The 27,202-nt window shown below is 42.8% G+C and overlaps 1 protein-coding gene across 3 annotated transcripts in view; it reads left to right on the forward strand.

Annotated features, from left to right (window-relative positions):
- The first annotated feature begins 13,804 nt into the window (after positions 1 to 13,804).
- The window catches only part of FARSB (phenylalanyl-tRNA synthetase subunit beta), a 54,145-nt gene continuing 40,747 nt past the window's right edge, over positions 13,805 to 27,202 (forward strand). The window contains exons 1-10 of one of the 3 annotated variants that reach the window (XM_084640069.1): positions 13,805 to 13,960; positions 15,791 to 15,846; positions 16,782 to 16,936; positions 17,772 to 17,844; positions 18,354 to 18,469; positions 19,000 to 19,150; positions 21,268 to 21,376; positions 24,429 to 24,499; positions 26,464 to 26,525; positions 26,615 to 26,666. In XM_084640069.1, the coding sequence (XP_084496195.1) occupies positions 13,879 to 13,960; positions 15,791 to 15,846; positions 16,782 to 16,936; positions 17,772 to 17,844; positions 18,354 to 18,469; positions 19,000 to 19,150; positions 21,268 to 21,376; positions 24,429 to 24,499; positions 26,464 to 26,525; positions 26,615 to 26,666 (927 nt within the window). In that variant the 5' untranslated portion in view covers positions 13,805 to 13,878. The other 2 variants (XM_084640071.1, XM_084640070.1) reach the window with 2 other exon arrangements.

Consider the following 27,202-nt stretch of genomic DNA (forward strand, 5'->3'; position numbering starts at 1 on the left):
TTTCAGAGTAGCAGCCGTGTTAGTCTATATTCTCAAAAAGAAAAGAAGTACTTGTGGCACCTTAGAGACTAACAAATTTATTTGAGCATAAACTTTCGTGAGCTACAGCTCACTTCATCGGATGCATTCAGTGGAATATACAGTGGGGAGATTTATATACATAGAGAACATGAAACAATGGGTGTTACCATACACACTGTAAGGAGAGTGATCACTTAAGGTGAGCTATTACCAGCAGGAGAGCCGGGGGGGGGAAGAAAACCTTTTCTAGTGATAATGAAGGTGGGCCATTTCCAGCAGTTGAACGTCTGAGGAACAGTGGGGGATAGGCGGTGGGAAATAAACATGGGGAAATAATTTTACTTTGTGTAATGACCCATCCACTCCCAGTCTCTATTCAAGCCTGAGGAAACTACAATCCATCGGTGATCTTCCTGAAAACACCATCCTGGCCACTATGGATGTAGAAGCCCTCCACACCAACATTCCACACAAAGATGGACTGCAAGCCGTCAGGAACAGTGTCCCCGAAAATGTCACAGCAAACCTGATGGCTGAACTTTGACTTTGTCCTCACCCATAACTACTTCACATTTGGGGACAATGTATACCTTCAAATCAGTGGCACTGCTATGGGTACCCGCATGGCCGCACAGTATGCCAACATTTTTATGGCTGACTTAGAACAACGCTTCCTCAGCTCTCATCCCCTAATGCCCCTACTCTACTTGTGCTACACTGATGACATCTTCATTATCTGGACCCATGGAAAAGAAGCCCTTGAGGTATTCCACCATGATTTCAACAATTTCCATCCCAATATCAACCTCAGCCTGGACCAGTCCACACAAGAGATCCACTTCCTAGACACTATGGTGCTAATAAGTGATGGTCACATAAACACCACCCTATACCGGAAACCTACTGACCGCTATTCCTACCTACATGCCTCCAGCTTTCACCCAGACCACACCACACGATCCATTGTCTACAGCCAAGCTCTACGATACAACCGCATTTGCTCCAACCCCTCAGACAGAGACAAACACCGACAAGATCTCTATCAAGCATTCTTACAACTACAGTACCCACCTGCTGAAGTGAAGAAACAGATTGACAGAACCAGAAGAGTACCCAGAAGTCACCTACTACAGGACAGGCGCAACAAAGAACATAACAGAACGGCACTAGCCATCACCTTCAGCCCCCAACTAAAGCCTCTTCAACGCATCATCAAGGATCTACAACCTATCCTGAAGGACGACCCATCACTCTCACAGATCTTGGGAGACAGGCCAGTCCTTTCTTACAGACAGCCCCACAACCTGAAGCAAATACTCACCAGCAACCACACACCACGCAACAGAACCACTAACCCAGGAACCTATCCTTGTGTTGGATCATATTAAAGAAGTTCTGTATTAAAATCACAAATGAGTTTGATTCCCCATAGTTTAAATTCCAGGGTATTACGAATTAAGAGGTCTCTTGGTTTTTGGTACTATTTCTCTCCCTCTATGTGTGAAACTTGCAAGCTGCTAATTGTGTTAGTACATTCTAAGACAGAGTCTGTTCTCAAAGCAATTCACAGAGAGAGAGACTCAAAGCAATACTCTAACAACAGAAACAGCACCCAGAGACTCCCCGCCCTTTTGTTGTATTAACAATTGTGATTAAAATAGAGATAGAGGATGTATGTGGATGGATGCTTGGTGTGGATAATAACTGAATGATCAGGGAGGTGCCAGCCTAAGAATCCAGTGTCCATCGGCTGAAGAAGGCGTCAAGTGGAAATAACCAGAGGACCGCCAGAGGGCAGACTGGAATCCACCCAACAGCCTCAAGAATGGGAGAACCAAAGAACAAGATAACATCTAGCAGCACGGAGCCATCAGGAATGTGCTATCTGCTGATTGATTCAGCAACAGCATGATGAAGCAATTCCCATAGACTGGCATAGGAAGAAATTCCTATAAAAAGAGACTCTAGAAAGTGAGAACTTTGGGGTCTGATTCTGCAAACCAACTTCCAGGAGCATCAGATGAGCATCTGACAAGGCCCTGCTCCCTCCTCATGTCCAGGTCACCTGGCCAGTGGCTTGGCATGAGCAACTCTAAGGCTGGTAACTATGATAACAACCTTGCAGAACCTGTGTGTGTGTGTTTATATGAATGAATGTGTGAATAAATATGAGATTGAATGGAATGTTATAGCTATAACTAACTGCTTACTATGATTCTTTCTGAATTCACAATAAATGTGGTATTTTGCCTTTTTCCCTTTAATAAGATCCTGCTGGTTTTTATTTTATTGGTATAACACTTGCAACAAAGCCCATTGCCAACTGTGTCCACATATCTATTCAGGGGACACCATCATAGGTCCTAATCACATCAGCCACACTATCAGAGGCTCGTTCACTTGCACATCTACCAATGTGATATATGCCATCATGTGCCAGCAATACCCCTCTGCTATGTACATTGGTCAAACTGGATAGTCTCTACGTAAAAGAATAAATGGACACAAATCAGACATCAAGAATTATAACAATCAAAAACCAGTCGGAGAACACTTCAATCTCTCTGGTCACTCGATTACAGACCTAAAAGTGGCAATTCTTCAACAAAAAAACTTCAAAAACAGACTCCAATGAGAGACTGCTGAATTTGAATTAATTTGCAAACTGGATACAATTAACTTGGGCTTGAATAGAGACTGGGAGCGGAATGGGTCATTACACAAAGTAAAACTATTTCCCCATGTTTATTTCCCACCCCCCACTGTTCCTCAGAGGTTCTTGTCAACTGCTGGAAATGGCCCACCTTGATTATCACTACAAAAGGTTTTCTTCCTCCCCTGCCGCTCTCCTGCTGGTAATAGCTCACCTTAAGTGATCACTCTCCTTACAGTGTGTATGGTAACACCCATTGTTTCATGTTCTCTATGTATATAAATCTCCCCACTGTATTTTCCACTGAATGCATCCGATGAAGTGAGCTGTAGCTCACAAAAGCTTATGCTCAAATAAATTGGTTAGTCTCTAAGGTGCCACAAGTCCTCCTTTTCTATTTGTGTCTATGTATCTCAGGAGCACTCCTTCCTGCTTAGACAGAAAAGCTTCCTTTGCTTTCTTTCTTTTTCTGAATGCTGCCCCAGAAGGGTGTTTTCTTCTTTCACTGATGACTGCTGTTCTGTGCCAGCTATAGTGGCTCTCAACACTCAGCTGAAGGGGACAAATAAGCAGGCTGGTAGCAGGGCCTGAGTGAGGGAAGATATCAGCGTCTTAAAGGCCTAACTGGCTCCTACTACTTCAGTTGACTGCCTGTTCTCCTCAAGTAGGTTCAGGGAAGCAGCAGAAAACAGGAAGCTTTCGTGAAAAGCTGGTGTTAATCAGTCCAGGCTCCTGGGGGTTCTAGAGAGGTACATAAGAGGCTCCTCCTCCTCTCTCTCCCTGCAGCTTCTGCTGCTTTCTGTTATTCCCACTCACCTTTTCTCCTGCCTGCCTGTTATGTCTCTTGTGTCCTCCTTGCTCCAGCACAGCACTCCACCCTCTCTGTGCATCTAGAGCAGAGAGAATACATATGCACCAGCAGCAGACACAATTTTCTACACTTTGGGTCGTACTGGTGCCCCCCCATAGTTTGGCACCTGAGGTGGCCGCCTTAGTTCGCCTCACAGTAAGGCCAGCCCTGGTTTCACCTATGTGTTAGCATGGCTAAGGTGGGTATTCAACTCATAACATTGTGTTAGTGTTGTAGGCTTTATGAAATGTTTGTAAATTGCTGCACGTGTTAATCTTGCTTCTATCTTTATCACCTGCTATAAAGTAATATTTAAGTTTTTGCTTTATAACTGAAAAAATGTTTAATCTGGAACTTTGAACATGTCAGGAAAGATTGTCTCCTGCTCATCAAGAAAGCTATCACAACTAAGAGCTTGGCTACACTGGCGACTTAGAGCGCATTAAAGGAGCCCCGGGCACCCTAATTTAAGACACTTCCACACTGGCAAGGCACATAGAGCGCTCTGACTCCGTGGCTAGCGCACTCCTGGTACCCCATCTCGGCGAGTGGAATAATGTTTTGTGCGCCCCTGCTGGAGCACTGCGACACCAGTGTGGATGCTCTGGTCTGTTAGTGCGCTCTGATCGGCCTCTAGAAGTGTCCCACAATGCCTGTTCTAGTTACTCTGGTCATCACTTTGAACTCTACTGCCCTCAGGTGACCGTCAGACCCGCCCTTTAAATTCTCTGGGAATTTTGAAAATCCCCTTCCTGTTTGCTCAGCCAGGCGTGGAGTGTTCTCAGCAAATCTTTTCAGGTGACCATGCTTCCACGCACCAGGTGATCCCCAGTATGGAGCAATGGCGAGGTGCTGGACCTCATCAGTGTTTGGGGGGAGGAAGCTGTCCAGTCCCAGCTGCGCTCCAGCCGTAGGAATTATGATACCTTCGGGCAGATATCAAGGGCAATGATGGACAGGGGCCGTGACCGGGACACACTGTAGTGCAGGGTTAAAGTGAAGGAGCTGCGGGATGCCTACCGCGAAGCCTGCGAGGAAAACAGCCACTCCGGTGCTGCCCATGTGACCTGCCATTTCTACAAAGAGCTGGATGCAATACTTGGAGTGGAGATGGGGTCACCCCCGAGTACCACCATGGACACTTCAGAACCCAGGTTTCAGAGTAGCAGCCGTGTTAGTCTGTATTCGCAAAAAGAAAAGGAGTACTTGTGGCACCTTAGAGACTAACCAATTTATTAGAGCATAAGCTTTCGTGAGCTACAGCTCACTTCATCAGATGCATATCGTGGAAACTGCAGCAGACTTTATATATACAGAGAGAATATGAACCAATACCTCCTCCCACCCCACTGTCCTGCTGGTAATAGCTTATCTAAAGTGATCATCAGGTGGGCCATTTCCAGCACAAATCCAGGTTTTCTCACCCTCCACCCCCCCACACAAATTCACTCTCCTAGAGGAGCAAAGCGGGAGCAAGGGTGCTGAGGAGGAGGAAAACACCCCGGCATCCCTAGATGCATGCAGCCAGGAGCTGTTCTCAAGCCAGGAGGAAGGTAGCCAGTCACGGTGGCCGGTGCTTGGGGAAGGACAAACACCAGAGGAGGTTCCCGGTAAGCGGCTTTCATTTTGGGAAGGAAATTATTTGGTGCGGGCTCTTGGGGCGAGGAGGGTTAGAGCTGCATGCATGCCTAAATGCGGAATAGAGCCTTGATGTGCTCTCTCACATTGCAGTAATTGGCCTCAGTGATCTCTTCAAAGGTCTCATCCAGAACTTGGGCAATGCGCTTGCGCAGGTTTCTCGGGAGAGCCACTGTGGTCCTTGTCCCAGTAAGGCTAACTTGTCCGCACCACTGTGCCGTGAGGGGCGGGGGGACCGGGCTGATGAACGACCTGCTGCTGTCATGGGCCTGGGAGGAACAGTGGTGCCGGGAGCGATGTCGCCCATGGGACCACGATCTCGATGCAGAGGACCGGTACCACCTGTAACTGCTGCTCCGCAGTCTGCTCGGACGGGTGGACCGGCGACGGCGCGGTGCTGGCAATCTATGCCCCGGGCTGTGGAGACGGTGCCTTGGCGGAGACTCGGAGCAGGATTCCAAGCGGGAACGGCAACGACGTCCGTGCTGCAACTGGCTGCGGTATCCCCTGCGAGATGAGGACCTCTGGCGACGTCTGCCTCGGTCTCATCGGTAATCGCTCCATGGCGTGGAGTGGTGCCAGGAGTCCCGGTCGGATGGTACCCAACCAGACAGTCTGCTGGGAGTTGAGGCCGATCCACATGGGCTGTGCCCTGAACACTCGCTGGGTGGAGAACGGCATCAGGAACGTTCCCGCGACCAAAACTGGTGCCGCGCCAGAGACCACTGTGGAGAACCCAGCAGTGGCTTGCCTCTGGAGCTGGGGGCCGACACCGGCGGCGCTCCTGGTACCGACATGGTCATGACGTCTCTGGCCACCTGCAGAGTCTCCGGCGTGGAAGGCATCCGGACATCCGGGGAGGCCCAATCTGACGCAGCTGGGCTACTCCGCTCAACGTGAGTCAGAGGCCTAGAGGCTGGAGGGGATCGAGGACTGCCCGACATGGGTCTAGTCTCTGCCCCGGTTTACCTCAGTGCCGCTGCAAAGAAGGCACTTTCTTAGCCTTCTTATGCCCCGTAGATGGGGAGCAGTGCCAACTAGTCGAAGGCACCGGGAGGTCACCGCACACTGATGCCCCAGTGCCTGGTGCCGACTCAGAGCAGCGCGCCCGAGCCAGGGTCAGCGCCAACTCCATGAGAATGGCCTGGAGCCTAATGTCTCTTTTGCTCTTAATCCAAGGTTTAAACAGCTTGCAAATCTTGCAACGATCACTGATATGGGACTCACCCAAACAGAGTAAACATTCTGCATGCGGATCACTCCTTGGCACAGATTGCCTGTAAGTGTCGCACGCCTTAAAACTGGGGGCACAAGGCATGCCCCAGCCCGGGCACTCTAACTAAATGAACTAACTGTAACAGCTAACTAACTACAGGTACTAGCACTGAATGAACAAAAAGTTCTGGGGACAAGCTACAGAAAAGCTGGAGCAGAGCAATTCCGATGCACCTTCACTGGTGGCAAGAAGGAACTGAGGGTGAGGGGGAGCACGCAGCTCCCTTTATACCATGCCATAGAGGTGTCACTCCAGGGGTCACTGGGGTGTTCCCCCTACGGGTACTGCTAGGGGAAAAACTTTCGGCACCGGTGCACGTGGCGAGCACACACACCTATTGTGGAATACACATGAGCAATCACTCGAAGAAGTGGCTTTTCTCATCCAAAAGTTCTGCAGCCACTGCTCATCATCCCAGACTTGTATGACAATGCGATCCCACCACTCAGTACTTGTTTCCCGAGTCCAAAAGCGGCGTTCCACGGTGGTGAGCATGTCCATGAATGCCACAAACAAACTCGTGTCAGATGCCTTACTCAAGTCGATATCATAGTCGGAGCCCTCGCTGTCACTTTGGATCATAAGGAATAACTCGACTGCCAAATGTGACGTGCTGGCGAGACTCATCAGCATACTCCTCAGCAGTTTGGGCTCCATTCCCGCTGACCAAAAGAGAAGACAGAGCGCGCAATACAAAAACATTGAAAAATAGCACCAAATGTGGACAGAAGCACAGGGATTGCTGGGATGCGAACCAATGCATCACGGGGCATTGGGACAGGACCCAGAATGCCCCGCCAGCACCCTTCCCACAAGCTACAGAGCCAGAATGGGAAGAGGTGCTCTGTGGGATAGCTGCCCATAATGCACCGCTCCCAATGCTGCTGCAAGTGCTGCAAATGTGGCCACACCAGTGTGCTTGCAGCTGTCAGTGTGGACAGACTGCAGCGCTTTCCCTACTGCGCTCTCCAAGGGCTGGTTTAACTGTTACAGTGCAGCGAAAGACCTGGATTACGACTTTGTGTGCTGCTTGCTGCACTTTTGGACTTTCAGCTGGTAAGCTGCAGATTCACACTATGACTTGCCACACAGTTACTCACTGTGTGGACATGTCCTTATCAAGTGATTTTGGTCCCCACTGCAAGAGCTTTCACTGGCTGCCTGATAGTGCAGAACTTCAAGCTTGTTTGCCAAACCAAAAACTCTAATTTTTTATGCCACCAGCTCCCCATCTATCTGCTCCTCAGTGCGGCTATTAATTATGCATCCCCTCATCAACTTTGTACCCTCAACCCCACATCTACCTGTCTACTGTTCTGAACAATGTCATGGCAATAAATTAATATGCAAGGTCAGCTGGCTGGAACTACATAAGCAAGGTTGGAAAGGTTAGGTTTTTAATTGGCAAATATTGATACAAATTGATTTCACCATATATGAACAAGCCAACAAAAAACTATTTCTACTTAACATAAGAGAAGTTTACAAATGGGCAAAGTAAGAAAAATACCGCTTGAGAACTTTATTTATTTTGTATATTTTGACAATATGTTTTACCTGTTATAAAGTTTAACTTTTTAAAATTAATGTCTACTGACAGTAATTATTGTCTAACCCATCCTGTTGTCTGAATCCACCCCATAATTTCCCACAACTGTGAAAAATTGAAGCAATAAAATCTACAAAATGCTTAACTGTCAAAACTATAAAAATTAAAAAATTAGTTCTGCCAAGATTATGTATTAGGTACAAGAGGACTCACTGTCCTGTAAAATTTCCCCAACCCAAAACAGAAATAAAAACCAAAAAATCTGAGTCACATTTGCATAGGACTATCATTATATAGCTCATTATTTAGCTCAGATTTTGTAAGAATTTTCTGTGGGAAAACTCATGAAAGTCCAATTTGAGTAAGAAATTATAGAGTTGCAAGGAACTTCTGAGTCATCATCACCAATCCCCTGGCACAGCCAAATGGGGTATAGGCTATGATTTTCAAATACTAGCCAACCCTTGCTTTGAATGCACCTGATCCCACAAGGCTCAGAATGACTTTAATTGTTGTTAATGGGAATTGAGAGCATTCAGGGCCTCTTAGGAGGTGCTTAGTACCATGCAGGAACATGCTCCTAGAGTGCATGTGAATAAGTTACCTCCTTTGGAAAACCTGTTACGCTACTTGCTTGGTCTTGGGTTTCCCAACTCAATTACATTTATATTTCCATAAACCAGTTTAAAACATTAATCACGACTTCAATGATAGTTCCGTGCACGAAGAACGTGTAGGAGCAGGCATAGGGCTTCTGGATAATTTTTACAAAAAAGGGCCCAATCTTGTGAGTTGATATCAGCGAGGATTTGGCACCTCATCTCCCTTTTCAACAACAGATTTAACAACAGAGAGATTCAGCGAGGCCTCACATTACTAAGATCTCATTATTATTTTTTTTTTAAACATGACAACATTTAGTAACATGCTGAAATATAAATAATTAAAACTAAAATACACATCAGCATAACTGAATAAAAATGCAATATCCTTGATTTTTCTTAAAGTTGCGCTTGTTTGCTAATTTGGAAAGTTTATCAGAAATGGGCCGCTGGGTCATTAACGTAAATGATCAAGATTCTGCTGCTACTGATAAAAAAAAGAGAAAAATGAGTTGTCTATCCTTTTCTAAGGGAGTCCACTGATTTTATTTTCATTAAAGTGTTTTTTTGTTTTGTTTTCTTTTTGAAATCAAACCTTGTGAAGGCTACTTTGATCTTAATTTAAATCAATTCCATACGTTATATTATTAAAACTAGTGTCAACTGCTATAATTAATTCTTGTTTAAACAAATAGGGTAAAATGTTTTTGCAATAAAAATAAAATGCATTTTTAAATGAAGCAGCATAGTTATTTGGACTTCCAGCTAGCTACAAGACAGGAAGAGAACTAGTTTGCCTTGCTATATATTCCCAAAGAAAGAGAGGGGATTATTTCTGTGCAAGACAGACAGACTTTGACTTCTTATGTGGAAGAGACATTGCTGTTATGGTCTCCTCTATACAGAGCTATTGCTTTTATAAAGGACCCATAATAGCATATCACTTTTATGGATAAATGATAAACCACAACTGGAGGACCGCATTTTTGCTGATGACATTGTTCTGCTTAGTTCAACATGTCACTTAATGGAAAAAGAGACTCAGTTTTTGGCAGGTACAACAAAACAAATTGGTCTGTTCATCAACAAGGGGAAGATAAAATATAAGGCTATCAGTGTTGCAAAAGTAACCGTTAGAGTAGATGAAGAAATATTACAAGTCATTTTACCCATATAAGGAGTGCTACGTGCAATGATGGTGACACCATGTTAGATGTCAAACAACAAATATCAAAAGCAGCAAAGTGAAAAGATTTGGAAAAGTAGTATTATTGACATTGACACAAAAATACATTTTTAACACCTGCATCATGTCTGTCCTCCTCTATGGAGCAAGGTCATAGAAATCTACAACAAAAATTGATAAGATCAATTAATTCCAAAATAAATGCCTGCGGAAGATCTTCAAAGTCCATTGGAAAGAGTTTCTTGCAACATCAGAAATTCTAAGTAGAACAAACCAATCTACAGCATCAAATACTGTATTGTCAGACAATGCCAATGGACATATTTAGGACATGCTTTAAGGATGCCCCAACGTAAGTTCCACAGCAAGTGATAATATGGGTCACAGGCACCGGCTTCTCCAGGCCCCAGGGTGCTCAACTCCCTGCTCTGCCCCAGGACCCACCCCCACCCAACTCCTTCTCCCAAGCCTATGCCCCCACCCCCACCCCCTAGCACGGTCCATCCCTGCTCCTCCCTCCCCTCCCCCCCCAGCCCCTCCTGCACACCACAGAACTAATCATGGCGGGCGGGAGGCACTGGAGGGAGGGGGAGGAGTTGATTGGTGGAGCTGCTGGTGGACGGGAGGCGCTGGCGGGGGTGGGGGGAGGAGGGATGCTGGCTGCCAGTGGGTGCTAAGCACCCACTAATTTTTTTCTGTGGGTGCTCCAGCCCTGGAGTATCCACGGAGTCGGCACCTATGATATGGGCATCACCTGGAAAGAGGAAAAAGAGGGCAACCTAGAAAAACATTATGTAGCACAATAGAGAAGGAAGCCAAATCCATCAACATGAAACTCAGAAGCCTGAAAAGACCAGCATAAGACCAAAATAAATGGTGGAAACTGGTGGACACTTTATGCACCCGAGGATGTGGGAGGATAAAGAAAAGAATGAACACCAACATGTGTGAAACACCTTGAAATCTGAAAATAAAAAAAACCTCTTAGAAAACAATTATAAGGAGTGTCACAGATATCTCCATGATAGCATAATCCATTCTTTACAAAACAATGCTGAAGACAGTTTTTGTAATAGTTGAGGGTGACATCAGGCACTCTTAGATCTTTAGGACAGAATGGAAATGCTTTAGTCACTTCTCTGATATAACTGAATAGTGTTTAAAAGGGTGGTTACATGTTAGGCTTTTTATTCAATTTGTATATATTCTTATACATACTAAATGTAGCAGAACATAAATGTAGGATAAAACAGTAGGTTAATTAATTGATATATGCACTAAAAATGAAGTTTAAGGAAAAGTGGAAGAGAAATAAAAACAAAGCAACAAACCAGGAATTACCAGGTAATAAAACAAGGGTGACAGGATCCTCAGATGAAACCTGGGACTGTGGGCCCACTCTACCCTATTTACTCACTGTTCTCACAATGCCTTATTGGTGGCAAACAGCAAACCCCTCCAGGTGCTGTCATCACTCAGCACAACAGCATGTGGAGCCCCACACCCACACCCAGCTAGATTGCATGAATGCTCCCAGAGCCACTCATGAATCACACAGAGAAAGGCGCCAGCCACATCCCCCCAGGTCCCAGCCTTACACCCTAAGAATATACCATCTCGAGCAAAACAAGTTTATTAATTGGTTTGCCACTTCATCAATGGAAAGTGGACATGCACCAACCTTTGGTAAATCTGCTCAGGTCACAAACACTTCAGGCAAACTCACTGGTAAAGATAAACAGTAAAACAAGTTTATTGATTACAAAAGATATAATCGCTTAAAATCTAAGTGGCAGGCAAAAAGTCAGAATTCGTTACCAAAGAAAACAAAATCAGCACACAATCTAAATCCTAAACCTGTAAGACACTAGGCAGTATTTAGATCAAGCAGTTCTCTCACTCCACTGGATGTTACATTTCATAAGGCACAGGTTTCACCCTTGAAACCTGGGCCAGTCTCCTCTGCTGGTGTCTTTAGTCTTCTGAGCAATCTTGTCACTTGCAGTGTAGGTGTGGGGAGGAGAAAAGGCCAAGCATGGGGCCACACTGTGTTCGGTTTTATGCCCTTGTTCCATATGCTTGGAGAACATAAGTCCAGGCATGTCTGGTGGGCGCTGCTGAGTCACCAGGCAAGGTAGAGCAACTCCCCTGGCGTCATCTTGTGCAAGTGAGTGATTTCATTGTACCTCCCTGCTGGACAATGGCTGTTGATAGTTGTTCGACACCTGCCCAGGCATTGGTTAGCTCCCTTGTTGTAATCTCTGGGGATCTAATATCTGGGCAAATCCGCACAGCATATTTTAGTGACCACCATACAACACAATCTCATAACTTCCTATGTACCAATGATATACATATTTAGATAGAACAATGGCTTTCTGCAGATCATAACCTTTCCTCTGATACCTCACATGGCATGCTTTATATGAAATATCACAATTATATATAAATGATAAATATGGGGGTTACGGGGCACTCCCCCAAGGTACAGAGTGTCACAAAGGGGCAGTATGCACAAGAAAATACTAATATGAAATATATGAAAATTCAATTTTTGTCTTAGTACTGCCTATCTGATAAGACAACTAGACTCACTTCTTCTATACTTGTAATAATGACAACTTTTATTACCTGTGTTGAGACCTAGTCTAACCTGTAGTAACTAGTCCTCACATGTCTCACTAACCTTCCTTCTTGGATTTATTATGCTCATTTCAATGGCCATTCAGATCAATGGAAAGATTCACAGACTGGCAATTAAAATACCAATATCCAGGAGAATATACCGTCTTAAGAGTTCTCTGCAGGACTCATGAACACTAGGGGTCTCCTGCTCTTATTTACACCTGTATTACATCAGCATAGCTTTGACTTCAATAAAATTACTCTTTATTTACACCAGTTTAACTTAGAAGAGCATCAGGCCTATTGATTTCACTGGAGTTATTCTCAATTTATACTAGTGTGAGAGGAGAGAGTCAGGTCTCACAACTGCACTCCTTCCAGAAAGAAGTCTCTCAGTTCCTGGGGCCTGATTTTCTGTTGCCCCACTCTTTGTGCGCTCATTTACACCACTGCAGAGTGCAAAATGGGCATGAACACTATCTAATCAGTTCGGTAACATTTTATGTTCAGTTTGCTACAGAATGTGCAGGGGTAATGGAGAAGCAGCTTTAGCTCTCCAAATGCAAATCTGACACAAAACCTGCAGAGCTTCAAGCAAACAACCTTCCTCAAGTGCATCTTGTTTTCCACTATTTCTCACTTTAAATGTCCAGCTAAAGATCCTGGAAACTGCACTTTGCTGTTACCTCAACAATCCTCCTTTATCACTACTTAGAAAGTCCCAGGGTTGCAGGCTAGCACTATAGCTATGACACCCTTCATTATAAGCGGCCTGCTGAAAAGCAGGTGTTTGTTAGTTAAACAGCTAAATTTCACACTGATTTGGGGGTTATATTTGTCCAAGGCACAGCCTACAGGCCTGGAAACTCAGCCTTTTGACTCTGACTGGGTGAGCCCCGCTTTGAAACAACCCGGTACAAGCCTTTAGTCCCCCCACAGAAAAGAAATCCTTAGCGCCCAGCACAGTCACAGAGAGCTTTACGCAGGCGCAGGGACTGCAAGACCGGGCCCACCAGCGGCACAATCACGGCTGGGAAGGGCGGCCCGGTGCCATTCCCAGGGGGCTGCGGTGCTCTGTCAGTGCCGCAGCCCCCCCGCACCGGGGCGCTGACCAGCCCGGGGGGAACGCCCCCCACGCCACCATTTGGGGTGGAAGTGTCACGTTCCGACCTACCCAAAGCCGCACCGCTCAGCACAGGGCCCTGGGTGGGAGCCGCTGAGTAAGGAGCGCGGGACGGCCAGGGAGAGGGCCAGGCCCTGCACTGGGGGCCGGTAGCCCCTAACCCAGCCCCACGCGCTGTCTGTTCACCGTCGGGAGCCGGCTCGGCCAAACCGACCCGCTGACGTATCGTCCTAGGTGCGCAGCTGTCCTGGCTCTGCCTGATCACACCAGACACATCCTTCCTTTCGTTCCGCTCGCACGCCGCGGGTGCCGCACGGGGAGCGCGTGTGCCAGTCGGCCACCGGGGCGGCGTGAGATGGGGAGAGCAGCCGCCCTGGTACAGGAGCAGAAGGAGACTCGGAAAATCAGGCGGTGCTGTTGGGCAGTCCCAAGGCCTGGTGAGTGTGGCGGAGCCGGGGCCTTCCTGCGGGCGGCGCATGCGCAGTGCGGCTGTAGTGCAGGTGTGTGACATGCCGACGGTCAGTGTGAAGCGGGAGCTGCTCTTCCAGGCGCTGGGCAGGCGCTATAGTGAGTGCGGGCGGTGAGCCGCGGTGCCGGAGCGGGGGCTGGGCTGGAGCGGGTGGGGCTTGGCGGGCGAGGGGGGCTCTCTGTTGCTCTGGCCTGTCACCAGCTCTCAGGTCACTGCCACCGGGGCACTTAGTTGCCTTCCCGCCTCTTCCTGCTTCTGTTTCTGGGGGCTGCTCCCCACCGACGGCTAGCTCCGGTGCCTGTGCCTGCCTTTGCTCGGGGCTTTCCCAGTTAGCAGCACGATGCTGCCGATCCGATCTGAGTGTCCTGGCTGTAATAGCGGCCAGCCGTGAAACTGGCAAGACTCTGGGCCGCTGTCATTGGGGGAAAGGAGCCGTCTGTGCCGTGTGGCGTTGGCTGTATGTAGGCTTAGACGTCACTGCAATAACTTACACTTAATTCCCCAGGAGGCGGTGTGTTTGCACAGCCATAAGGGCTAAAAACGCTTTTAATTAAAGCTTGGTTTCTTCAGAGGTTCCTAGCGTTTGCTTGGGGAAGCTTCTTGCTTACCGTGGCTTGGTGGATTTTTCAGGTTCTGTGTGCACATACATGTTATTTGAGTCTCGCTTACTGATAAAATATAGGTATACATTTAAAATGGTATGATGGGATAACATGGTTTTGGTAATTAAATATTCATGGTAAATGGGCCCAATGGCCTGTGATGGGATATTAGATGGGGTGGGATATGAGTTACCCAGGAAAGAAGTTTCTATAGTATCTGGCTGGTGAATCTTGCCCATATGCTCAGGGTTTAGCTGATCGCCATATTTGGGGTCGGGAAGGAATTTTCCTCCAGGGCAGATTGGAAGAGGCCCTGGAGGTTTTTTGCCTTCCTCTGTAGCATGGGGCACGGGTCACTTGCTGGAGGATTCTCTGCTCCTTGAAGTCTTTAAACCACGATTTGAGGACTTCAGTAGCACAGACATAGGTGAGAGGTTTATTGCAGTAGTGGGTGGGTGAAATTCTGTGGCCTGCGTTGTGCAGGAGGTCAGACTAGATGATCATAATGGTCCCTTCTGACCTAAATATCTATGAATCTATGAAAATTACAATCTAATTGTAAAACAGCGTATTGGGGAAAGCAGTTTTTAATTTGCTTGGCTTCTGAACCCTGAATTCTGGATTCTGTTTTTCATTGTAATAGTTCATGGATTCAGAAATACATTTTTAAAAAATTAGGGAAGATAGGTAGGCCTGATAGGTAAGATAGTTTAGGCAAATTACCTTTTCCCGCAGCCCTTCCTTTTTCCTAATTTCTCTGGCAGACTGGACCTCCCCATAAGTCATAGGGTGAGTTATGCGTCTAATTTATACCCAGCTGACTGAGAAGGTAATGGTTAATAGTGCACTGCTTCTCATAGGCTTGTCTGTTCTTTTGCTGATGTGATGTGTTCCTGCTCTGTTATACTGTGTGGAGACTAATCTGAAAAAAGCTAATGGTACAACAAATTGTATTCAATACTAACTCTGATATATTGTGATCTAAATCTTTTGCTATGAATTTCACAAATCAATAGCTACAATATGTATAGCAGATATTGTTACTAAAATAAAAGTAAAGATAAAATTCTCAATGACTTCCCCCCCTCCCCTTGCAAATAGTATTTAGGATTCTATTCAGGGAAAGTTGTCTTCAGAAGTCTGAGATCTGTTTTTTGGAAACCAGAATTAACCAGAGTATTTTTCTTTCTTCTTAGCTGATGAAGAATTTGATGAACTTTGCTTTGAGTTTGGTCTGGAGCTTGATGAAATTGTAAGTAATATGTTGTCATTTGTCACATTTACATTTGTCTTTAGCCACTTGGCTGTGTGGGATTGATTGCAGTTCTGTTTTGATAGAGGGAACCAGTCTGTTGTGTCTTTGGCAGTTTAGCTGCCCTCCACTAATAAAAGAGCCTTCTCCGTGAACATCATAAGTAGCGTATATGACCCACAGACACTACTGTTCTGCTGTAGTGGCCAAGAACTTCCAATGTTGGCATCCCAGTTACAGACTCTGTGTTGCAAATACTTTACAAACTGTACTTTGGCTTTATTTTTTTTATGCAAGGTTGTACAACTTCCACATAAACTTAGTGTTTTGAGCATTTTATATAGTGACTTAAAAGTAGTGGTTGAGGTCTTGATCCTGCATGAGAATTTTCTAGCACTGGCACCCACATTTTTGCAGAGTTCTGCTGAATCTAATACTGTGTTGATGTTTTTTTAATTTCTGGTTTAGTCTGAAGTGATTAAGTTGATCTTCTGATTAGATCATTTATATGTATTCAAAGGTTCTTTTCTTGTATGCTTTATTTCAGAATAGACTTCAGACATTACTGACGGGATACTGATTTACAGCCAAAATGGAAGAAATAATTAGGTCCAGTTGTGTACTGGGATCTACTAGTCTAGCCACTTATGCCTGGGCTAGTCTTTGTTTCCAATAATTCAGTTCCAATAATAAACAAATATTCCTTTGCGTTATTGTATTAAGACTTCTGAATCTGAGAGGTACTTTCAATTAGTACAGTTTCTGATGCTTTAAGTACCCATTTCACGTATAAACCCACATTATGCCCTTTAAACCACACTTGTTAATGAATACTATTTATTTTTTTAATTTAAAATTATGCTATTTTCTAAGCATCTTCAATGCTCATTTACTCCATTATTCATGACTCATTTCATGATTTCATTTAATTGTAGACGTCTGAGAAGGACATAATAAGCAAAGAACAAGGTGATGGAAAGGCGGAGGGTGCATCAGATATCATTCTCTATAAAATCGATGTTCCTGCTAACCGATATGATCTTCTTTGTCTGGAAGGATTGGTCCGAGGGCTTCAGGTCTTTAAAGAAAGGTACTGTAGCACTGTGAGATTTTTTTTATACTTTACTTATTAATGTTAAGCAGCTGATTAATAAAAGTGCTATTTGCTTGGCCTGTGAGGGATCTCTGATCTATAACTTCACTGTAATTGCCAAAATGTTTTCTACGTTCCAGAAATCTTGTCCAGAGAGGCTCACAGCAATACTCTTTCACAGAGTAGAAGGCAGCTGTGTCTGATATGCATAGTCTGAGAATGACAATGATGATTCCTTCTCCTAATTTCCTAAAGGAGGTCTTTAGGGTTGTTGTTGTTGTTGTTATTATTATTATTATTGATTGTTGATATTGTTATTGAAATAATATACAATGTTATAAAAATTTTCTCTTTTTTCAATTCACAATTTCTCTGAAATTTTCTGTGCAAGTAATTACCATTAACATTAATGATTGATCTGGCTAGACAACCTGGGATCGATCCTGCAAGGTGCTAAGTGCCCTCACCTCTGCTTGAAGGTAGTGGAAGTTGAGGGTACCCAGGATTGAATCCCCTGTGACAGAACCAGTTTTCTCTAGGTGTGTTCTTGTTTTCTTTAAATCTAGGGGTTTTTTTGGGAATCTCTGACAGCAGTGGAGTTGTCTTTTTGAGCGTATGTGTTTCATAGTACACTGTACTTAAGTTAGTAATATCCCGGTAGGAAACTTTTACATATACGTTAACAGTTTTTACAGAATTTTAAATGCTAATAAAAATTGATAACATTTTGACCGTAAAGTGCATTGACACTGTTCTAATGTTTCCTCCTGGTGCTCTTTTTGGAAGAATGTTTCACCCTCAGTTGTAAACTTTATTTCCATTTTTGTTTTAGGATAAAGGCCCCTAGATACAAAAGGATTATGCCAGTGAATGTTGACGTTCAAAGGCTGATTATTACTGAAGAGGTGAAATTATTTGCTGAACCTTTGTCCGTATCTTGAAAGCTTCATCACCAGCAAACATACTCTGTAATAACTGAGTTTGTTTTAAATTTTAGTCAGACTAAGGCTACAACTTATTTCCTATGCAATAGAAGTTTAAATGTTTTCTCCATTCAGTGATGTACATTGTAACTAGTGGTCTTCATTGTAGCTCATATGGGAATACTGAACAAATTACTTTGTAAAGGATAACCATGTAATTTCAGGAAAATTCATACCTGTGCATCTCCAATAGTTTTCTGAAACCAAATTCTCTGTAGAGAAAATCCTGTTTCCTTTACCAAACTAAAAGTAAACTATTTCCTTTGGGGATATGGGTACTCTTTGTGCATTTTCCATTTTTATAAGAAAGTGTTAAGCATGTCAAAAAATTCAAGAAGCACATTGTTTTCAATGTGAGAATTAAATTTTATAAATTCTGCATATATGAAATTTTTTATCGTTTGTAACTGTACTGCTCTTATAAATTGTAGACTGCTCAAGTTCGTCCTCATGCTGTAGCTGCAGTCCTTCGTAACATAACTTTTTCCAAGGATCGCTATGATAGTTTCATTGACTTGCAAGAAAAACTACATCAGAACATCTGCAGGTTAGTTTTTAAATCCAGTGAGAATAAAGCATATGGTACATCACCATTTATATTGACTTAATATTTTTTATTGTGAAATATTTAATTTTATTCTTGAGGTGGACTTGAGGTTCACTTTTCCAAAGAGATGTTATGTTTACACTCATGCTTAGACAAATATTTTTCAGCAATGCTCTTTGACATTCTTTATTTGTCTTGCTTGATGCTGGCAATTCTCAATGCATTTTGCCATAAGGGGGTGACGTCTGCTACATAAGTCGTGGAAGAAGCCTCTTGGGTAAACTCTCTGCCACAGTCCCATTAGATTTTGCATTTGACTGTTGTGTGTGTTGTTACAAAGCCAGTGTACCACGCATACTGCAGTCAGAATGCTCCTAGGTGTAAGTGCTTCCACGCTTGTAAAAATTGCTATTCTGCTTCAACAATTAGCTATGTGCATGTTTGAGACTGTAGTGCCTCAGAGGACATTACCTTAAATGAACTCCAAATACCTATAGAAAAGTCATTGTTTTTCCTTGTTTCCTTTGTAGGAAAAGAGCGTTAGTAGCGATTGGTACCCATGACCTGGACACCATCTCTGGTCCATTTACTTATACCGCTAGACCTCCTTCAGAAATTAGGTTCAAGCCCCTGAATCAGTCCAAGGAGTATACTGCTTCTGAAATTATGGATCTATATAGGGTAGGTGTCCTTTCCAAGCCTTTCACATGCAGTGCTGAAATCTCAATTTCTAGAGGGATTGCAAGACTTGGGATTGGCACCTCTGCGGATCTTGCCAATAGTGGTGGTAATTTTATGTTGTGGCCACCTCTTCACTAGGAACTGGAACTAGATCACAAGTTCACTTTATGCAGAACACCAAACAGACATATGGAAAGGTAACTTTTGTTTACTGCTGATGTGAGATCACAGTCTAATGTACAAATGTGAAATGGTATACAAGCTAAAAGGCTCCATACCCAGTTATCTCAGTCCTGGAGATGGTTGTATGAAATATGACAAATATTTTATTTGAAGGATTATAACTGGTGTATTCAGCTGTCTTTTTTTTTTAATTCCGCCTCAAAATGCTCCTTTTGTTTTCATGGGACAAAATAGAGGTCCACCAGTTGTCACAAAAATACCTTAAAATTCCTATGTGTGCTCACTGAAACATATTATAGTGAACAAAGTATCAGCCTCATATGTTGGTGGAACTGGTTTTAAATTTTGTTGCTATAGAAATTGTAATAAAAATACAGTGAGGTGGTTTGTTTTTTTTAATTCAATGCGATGAATTCTTATCACTAATAGAACATATCTGGATTTTACCTTTTTAAAAAAAACAACAAAAAAACCCCTATGCATCTTTTTACTGTTGTGATGTCTAAGACAGTGTGATTGACTGACTGAAATAATTTAGCCTTTCTCCATTTGAATCCTTACAGTTGTTTTGAATTGAGCAACTTCTGTTTCTCTCATATTTATTTGACATTACTCACCTAATTTCTGCAACTAGCTCTTGGGGTGAAATCCGGCCCCATTGACATCAATGGGAGTTTTGCAACTGAGTCTAATGGAGCGAGCATTTCACCGTTGGTCTTAGAATTGTTCATGAGCATTTGGTTGTATTTGATATTCAAAATTGTGCTGTGCAGTTCAGTTTTTATTACCCATGTAAGTCACGTGGTATTGTTTTTTGGATAAACATAACTCTTGGAATCAGGCTTCTGATGCAGATAGTCACATTTATCAACACAAAGATTGCTTTCCATGAACATTTTGCCTTAATGCTCAAGGTTCTGGAACATCCCATGAATATTCTAGGAATGAGCTTACTGGCAGGAAACTGAACACATGAAGGGTGAACTGAAGCAAGTGCAGTTTTTTTTTTATTTGATCATGTATTTGCAGAAGATGTTGAAATATTCGCCTGGCTGTAGCAGGACAGGGTGGCTGTTTAAAGTGCTCAAGCTTAACAAGATGCCATTCTTGGCTCCCCTCCACAATGAAAAGAACCCCATGTGTGGGTCAATAATTAGTGGGAAGAAGTCATATCAAGTCTGTTTTAAAAAGTAACTTTTCTAATATGGAAGTGTTCATAGTGTTGTCATTTCTATAAAGCACCATGGGACACATGAGCTTTTCATAACAAGTAAAGAGAGCCCCAGTATGCTCTATCTAAGCTGATATGACAGGACACTGAGGTAGAGAACAAGCAAGGAGGAATAGAGAAGCTAGAAGGACTACACAGAAGAAAACTGTGTTGTCTATGTTCTGGCAACAGATGTTTATATTTAAAATAACACCCACCCACCCCCAACACCCCTCATATCATGGGTCTTTTAAGATGAAATCGTTTGGATCAGATACTGGAGAGCATCTCCGTGTAAACCCATCAGTACTAGGAGACTAGAATTTTTTTTTTCTTTATTGTTCTAGAGCTAACGTTTTCACCTTTAAAACCAATTGCTGTAAACCAGGGACACCGTTACTTTCGCATGCTTAGTGCTCTCTGCTTAGGACAAGAAATGGAAGTTCCTTTACGATGAACAATCACAATGTTCGGCTTGAGTAAGATAGGGTGGCTGTGATCCTCGTACTCACAGATTAAGAAGTAATATTTTGAAGTTCGTGTTAAAATGAGAAAATAGAAAATTGTTTCTGGGCTTCCCTCCTTTTTTAAACAACTTTCTGTAGTGAAGTAATATCTGTGAGCCTAATCCTTTACTCAGGCAAAAACGTGGATGGATTATGTCATATGGTGATGGTTTGTGATTGAGATAATCTGAAATTCAACTTGTACTTTATTTCTCCAGACTGACAGCCAACTTAAGCATTATTTACACATAATTGAAAACAAACTACTCTATCCAGTTATCTATGATAGCAACAGTGTCGTTCTTTCCATGCCACCAATTATCAATGGTAAGATTACATATTATTTTGCCACAATTATTTTTCTGATGGTGTAGCCAACAAACATTTGAGTATTATGTGGGTTGTTGCATTTTTCTTAAAATGGTGTCATGATTTTTTCATTTATTCTTCACTACTAATGCATGTATGTATGTTTCTGGTACCCTTGCCACTGGAAACTAAATGACGGACTTCTTTGTTGGGGCTTTCATGAGCAACTATGGGATAGGCATAACAGGTACAGACCTATTACTCATCGGTCATTTGGCTGAAGAGTTTAGTTCAAGGTGAATCAATAACTGGTAGAATTTGTATCTCTCGTTGTGTTGTAGGTAATAGTGAATGCTGGTCCATTTGCCTGGGCGTGAATCCAGTGTAATTATCAGTACTGTTAATCAATTACTGTGAGAGCATTTGGTATATAAAAAATTAGTCCAGAAGGCTTTGATTAAATAAATAAATTTTTTGGGCTGCAATTTTTGTTGGCACGGTTTCTAACAGTGTTTCCTCTGAGTATAAGAGGGACTCATGGATGATTTGGGAAGGGCATTTCTGGTGACTAGTGAAGCAGATCAATACTTGATACATGATCAATACATGATAATGGCAAGAATATTTCCTTAGACAGAAAGAGAGATGTAGTTTCATTTTACCCATAATAAGAGTTTAGACCAAGAGTCAGTATCTCTGATGTAATCAGGGTCTGACACACTCTCTACAGTGACTGATCTGATCACCAATGACATTCTCACTTTGGATGTGTTTTTCTAGTCATCCCTACAAATCTTAAACAGCTGACCTGAATTTTAAGAGGCAGTGCACTTTTATCTATCTCTGATGTTTAACACCTGTTCCAAATTCGAATGTGATGTCAGCCACAGTCTCTGATCCTTTTGGAAATGTTCTTGATTAGGCTCATTGCAGCTTCAGATTATTCTAGCTCTAAACATTCCAGCTGCTTGCATTTTAATAATTCAAAAGGCTGAATTAAATTTCACATATCTTGGTGTATTTTAAGGGATGATGTTTCAGAGATGTTTCAAAGTTAGAATCAATGCATCATATAGTTCTTGAAATGTAAACACGTGAATGCTCATTTTAGATTATTGTGGGAACATTAACTAGAGCTGGTCAGGAATTTTCCAACTAAACATTTTTTCTTTGGAAAATGTTGAAACAGAACTTTTTGCCAGTGCATACCAGTTCCTACAAAAGTTTTGCTGAGAGAGGTTTCTCAGACCAAGAATGAATGGATGGGGCTGGAGCTGAGGGGCAGAGAAAGCAGAATAGCCAGTAACCAAGTCGTTGGGGTACTCACCTGGGATATGGGAGAGGCAGGTTCAAATTCCTGCTCTATTAGATCAGGTGAGTGCCCTAGTGTGGATTTCTCTCTAGTTTATCACCCAAAAAAAAAAAAAAATCAAAAGGTTTCAGGTTTGTCCTGATATGGAATGGGAAAATTTTTGAATCCTAAAAACTTCTTTACATCAGTCTGAGAGCGCTCCAAAATTTTACTTGCTCTTTTTTAGCTTTTGTGCTGCAAGTTGGAATCCTCCAAAATGTGAACTGGCCAAAAAAAACAAAACCCAGTAACCAATTCTTTCTTGTCAATGTTGTTCTGCTATCCATGTTATACAGCTCGCATTACCATGGGATCTGAGCACTCACAATTTTTACATATTTCTCCTTTCATCATCATGTGAAGTAGGTCAGTGCTATTCTCCTCCACCCCTCCCCAAGGGGAACTTAAGACACAGACTTGACCAAGGTCACACAGGAAGTCTGTAACAAAACAAGGAATTGAACCCAGGTCTTCCAAGTCCCAGGCGAGTGTTCTAACCAGTGCGCTATCCTTTCTGTCCATCCTTTCGGCAATTTTGAGGGAGGGGCAGAGGTGGGGAAGGTTATTGAATTTTCACAAGTAAGAAGTGTCTGACCAATAGACTGATAAGTAAGTATTGACCAATGTCCTTGGTTTAAATATGGGCTGTTTGTTTTCTCTCTCATTTTAAAGCAGGGAAGACCCTGTGTATCCCAATGTGCTTCCCATTAGGCTTTACCTAGGACATGTCAAGAAAAAGCCCTCAGTTCTTCAGAGTAGTGACTTAGACCTTGCCTACACTTGTGGTGGTATGTTGGGTACATGAACCTACAAACCCCAGTGAAAGACAGGCTGCGTAGCTACACGTGGCAGTGAAAGACTCCACCAGGGCAGGCACAACGAGGAAAGGTTGCGGCAGCGGGGCACTGCTGGAGCCTTTCACCGCTGCCTCCTCACTGCCAGAGTCTTTCTCTGCTGCCAAAGTCTTTCACTGCAGCAGGGAAAGGCTCTAGCAGGGGGACGCTACACTGCTAAAAAAGCAGTGTACATGTGGGAAGCACTGCTTGGTGTGTAGAGAGCCATGAAGGGTCTATACGCTAGAGTTAAAGCTTGTCTCTGCTTGGCTCGCCCAAGCAATGCCTTACTGTCTACACTGTTCTTTATACCCATGTTAGCTGGGTGTGCAATTTCTGTAGTCTACACATCTCCACAAGTGTAGTCCTAAGGCTATTTGTCAATCTGAGTGATGTTTTAAAAATGTTCATTCTCTTTATTCAGGGGTGCTTTCCTAACCCTGCAGCCTAATAAGCCACAATCATGATGTTGGCACTTGCTAGAGCAAACCACATCCTCTGAGAGTGCAGTGCTAGTTATGACCACGAGGTGGGCATTGTTTTGCTATTTTGCTTTCCCTGACTGGAGGCTGATATTGCCTTCATAGCTCCCACAGACCCATGCAACCTCCCAGAAATGAGTATCCCAAGTTCACTTTGAACCCCAGTCTTCCACACAAGAGTGTGTGTCCCTGCTATTATGCATTCACTCTTGCCTCTTGATTTATAAGAGGAGACTCGAATTTTCTATTTAAGAGCTGTTGGTGCTGCAAGAAAAGTGATTTTCTGGCCAGTGGAAGACAACAGCAATGTCATTGGATTCCGAATAAGGTGAATCAATATCTGTGTTGTTCCAAGAAATATGCTAACCTCTTTTAATATGTGTGTTTGGATTTGTTTATTGTAGGAGACCATACAAAAATAAGCCTAAATACCAGAAATGTGTTTGTTGAATGCACAGCCACTGATATTACAAAGGTAAATGAAGCTTTACTGTCTTTGATATGCTGTCATATCATGGTATACATGTAACTGTTTTCTTCTAGGGTAACAGGACCATCATGCAAACAAATAGAGTAGATGGGCATATATTATACATTTTGGAGCAGGAAAAGTTGAGGGGCCATTTGGGGAGTGTATTAACCAGCTTGTCCTCATGCTTCATTTTTATGACTGCTCTGGGGATAACTCAAGTTTTTTAAAATGTTTCTAGTTCCATTTGTTCAGGGCCAGACATTTTTGTTCCTGAATGGATACTGAGTGTTCAATTTGAGAGTAATTCAGATTAAATACTCTTTCTTGCTGATAGTTGTTCTGTGCTTGAACAGCTCTGAAAAGTGAAAAATACCTTGAGATTATTATATTTTAGCAGAGTTCTCTTCACAAAGAATCATTTCCCCCTTGACCCCTTAGCAATAAAACTTCTTGGGGATGCCTTTCTTCTTGATAATTCTATTCTAATTTGTTTAAAGAGAGAGAGTCAAATGAAACTGAAGATCAAGTTTCCAAGCATGAGTACACTTCTTTGTAGGGGTACAATTCTCATTGTGTCAACCCAGGGGCAACCTTTCCCCACCCAATTTTGGTAATCGCAAGTCCAAGCAACTTTTGTGGATGCACGTTCACTCCTTTGAGAATTTTGGCAGAGTCCAACTTATGCTTTGTAAAAGCAAGAACACTTTTTTAAAATTAATCCATATACTACAAGGGTTAAACTAGATTTTTGTGTTATGGGAGGACATTCTCGGGGCTGATAAATGTAATTAACACATTGAGGGAGGCCTCATTTTTTGAAAGATAGAAGTAGGGAAGCTAATGAATCATCAGGTTGAAAACAGTGTGTTTGTTCTAAATAAGGTAAGTGCATAGGTCAGCAGGCTAAGAAGACAGAATGTCTGAGCCAACTAAGAGAAGAGGGAAAAGACCCATGGAACTATTTACTATGAACTAGATAACAAGGACAAAATAAATTAGAAATGTGAAGATGAGGTAAAGAGGAAGTCAAACCATGAACAGTGCGTGGACAGTGCATGCTGTAAAGAAACCAAGCAAAGTAACCAAGCCAATCCAAAAACATGTGATGCAATGTATAATAAATACAATGAGATGTGTAATGTATATAAAGGGAGAGGGCTCTGTGTAACTTCGGAGCTGTGATGTATCCTGCATCCATCACCCCTAGCATTGCTGTGTGCCGAATAAAATTACCTGAGTGACAAAGTCTGGAGTTGAACTGTGTTCTTGAAGTTGAGTGGAAAGAGGTCTTGGAGGGAATCCCAACAATAAGCACCTTTATTGTGCTTTTTTTACTTCTTTACAACTTATGAACATTAAAATGGATGTTCAGTATGTGTAAAGGAAATGTCTGCCTCAGGCTAAATAGGTTTTTTGATGTCTCACAGAAACTGATTTGAATCTTATGACTCATGCACTAACTTCTCAAAATATCCTCCTCAAAAAACAGATTTTACAGTTTAGGTCGATCTGATCATGTTTTTTTTTTTTTACAGAAAACGCACAGTCCTAGAGTTTATAGACTCTTACTTGCTTTAACTTCAGTGGGACTGTTCATTAGTGTAAGTCTTTGCAAGATCCAGACCCATATTGTAATAAAGGCTCTCATGTCTTTGGGAGCTGAATTTAGCTAAAATCTCTGTCTACTTCAGTGCCATCCAAAGCCTTCCATTTTTCATGTCTTTGAAGGGACTTCTTTGTTACAGAAGCCCATTTTTTTTTAATTGAATGTGACCCATGAGATGTAAAGTTGTATCTTGCATTCTAGATTTCCATTTTTTCGTTAAAGGAATAAACAGAGCAGTGTTCACTCTATTCTAAGTTAAAAATCTGAAGCATGACAAAGAAAATCTGATATTTTGTGTCATTTAAAATTAAATAGCAGAACCCACAGATTTTAATGTGGTTGTATTTCTTCATTCTTGTAGGCAAAAATTGTCCTCGATATCTTAGTCACGATGTTTAGTGAATATTGTGAGAAGCAATTCACGTGAGTAGTATAATCCTTTACTGTCAGTGAGATCAGACTCGTCGGTCAAATCCCACATTTTACACACTTTGACTTTTTTCCCTCCTCAGTGTTGAAGCAGCAGAAGTAACTTATCTTAATGGAAGAACCTGCATCTATCCAGTAAGTATTCTAGAGATGACTGGGGGATAAGGATTTCTATACACATGAAGGTTTGGTAAAAGACAGTGGCACAGTCCTCATTTCCTGCTATCCCACTAGCCTGTTCACTGTAAACATTCCATTTCTGTCAAAGCTAAAAATATAGGACTGCTAAAGTAGTCTGATATCCCAAAAGAAGGGGAAAGTTTGAAGTGGGTTTGAGGTCACTGTTGTAGCTTAGAACCCATTTGAAATGTATTATGCCTGATCCAGTAGTAAGTATAGCTACAATCAAGGCATGTAATCTAGGGTCAAAAGCCCATAGAAGTTGCTTTTTCCTGCAATGATTGCTTAGCTTGAAGTTTTGCCCCCACAGCTGTCACCCCCTATAAATTGATGGGCAATTGAAATCATCCTTGGCTTAACTTTTTTGCTTATCAGATCTGGAAAGTTTTTTGATGCCTTTCAGTTAAATAACTTTAATGTTGCTTTTTTGGTCCTTTGCTCTTGGAAGCTCCAATCATACAAGGAACTGCCTGTGGGCAGATGTCTGCTCA

Source organism: Lepidochelys olivacea (assembly GCF_965140295.1).
Source record: "Lepidochelys olivacea isolate rLepOli2 genome assembly, chromosome: 9".
NCBI classification, from domain to species: domain Eukaryota; kingdom Metazoa; phylum Chordata; order Testudines; family Cheloniidae; genus Lepidochelys; species Lepidochelys olivacea.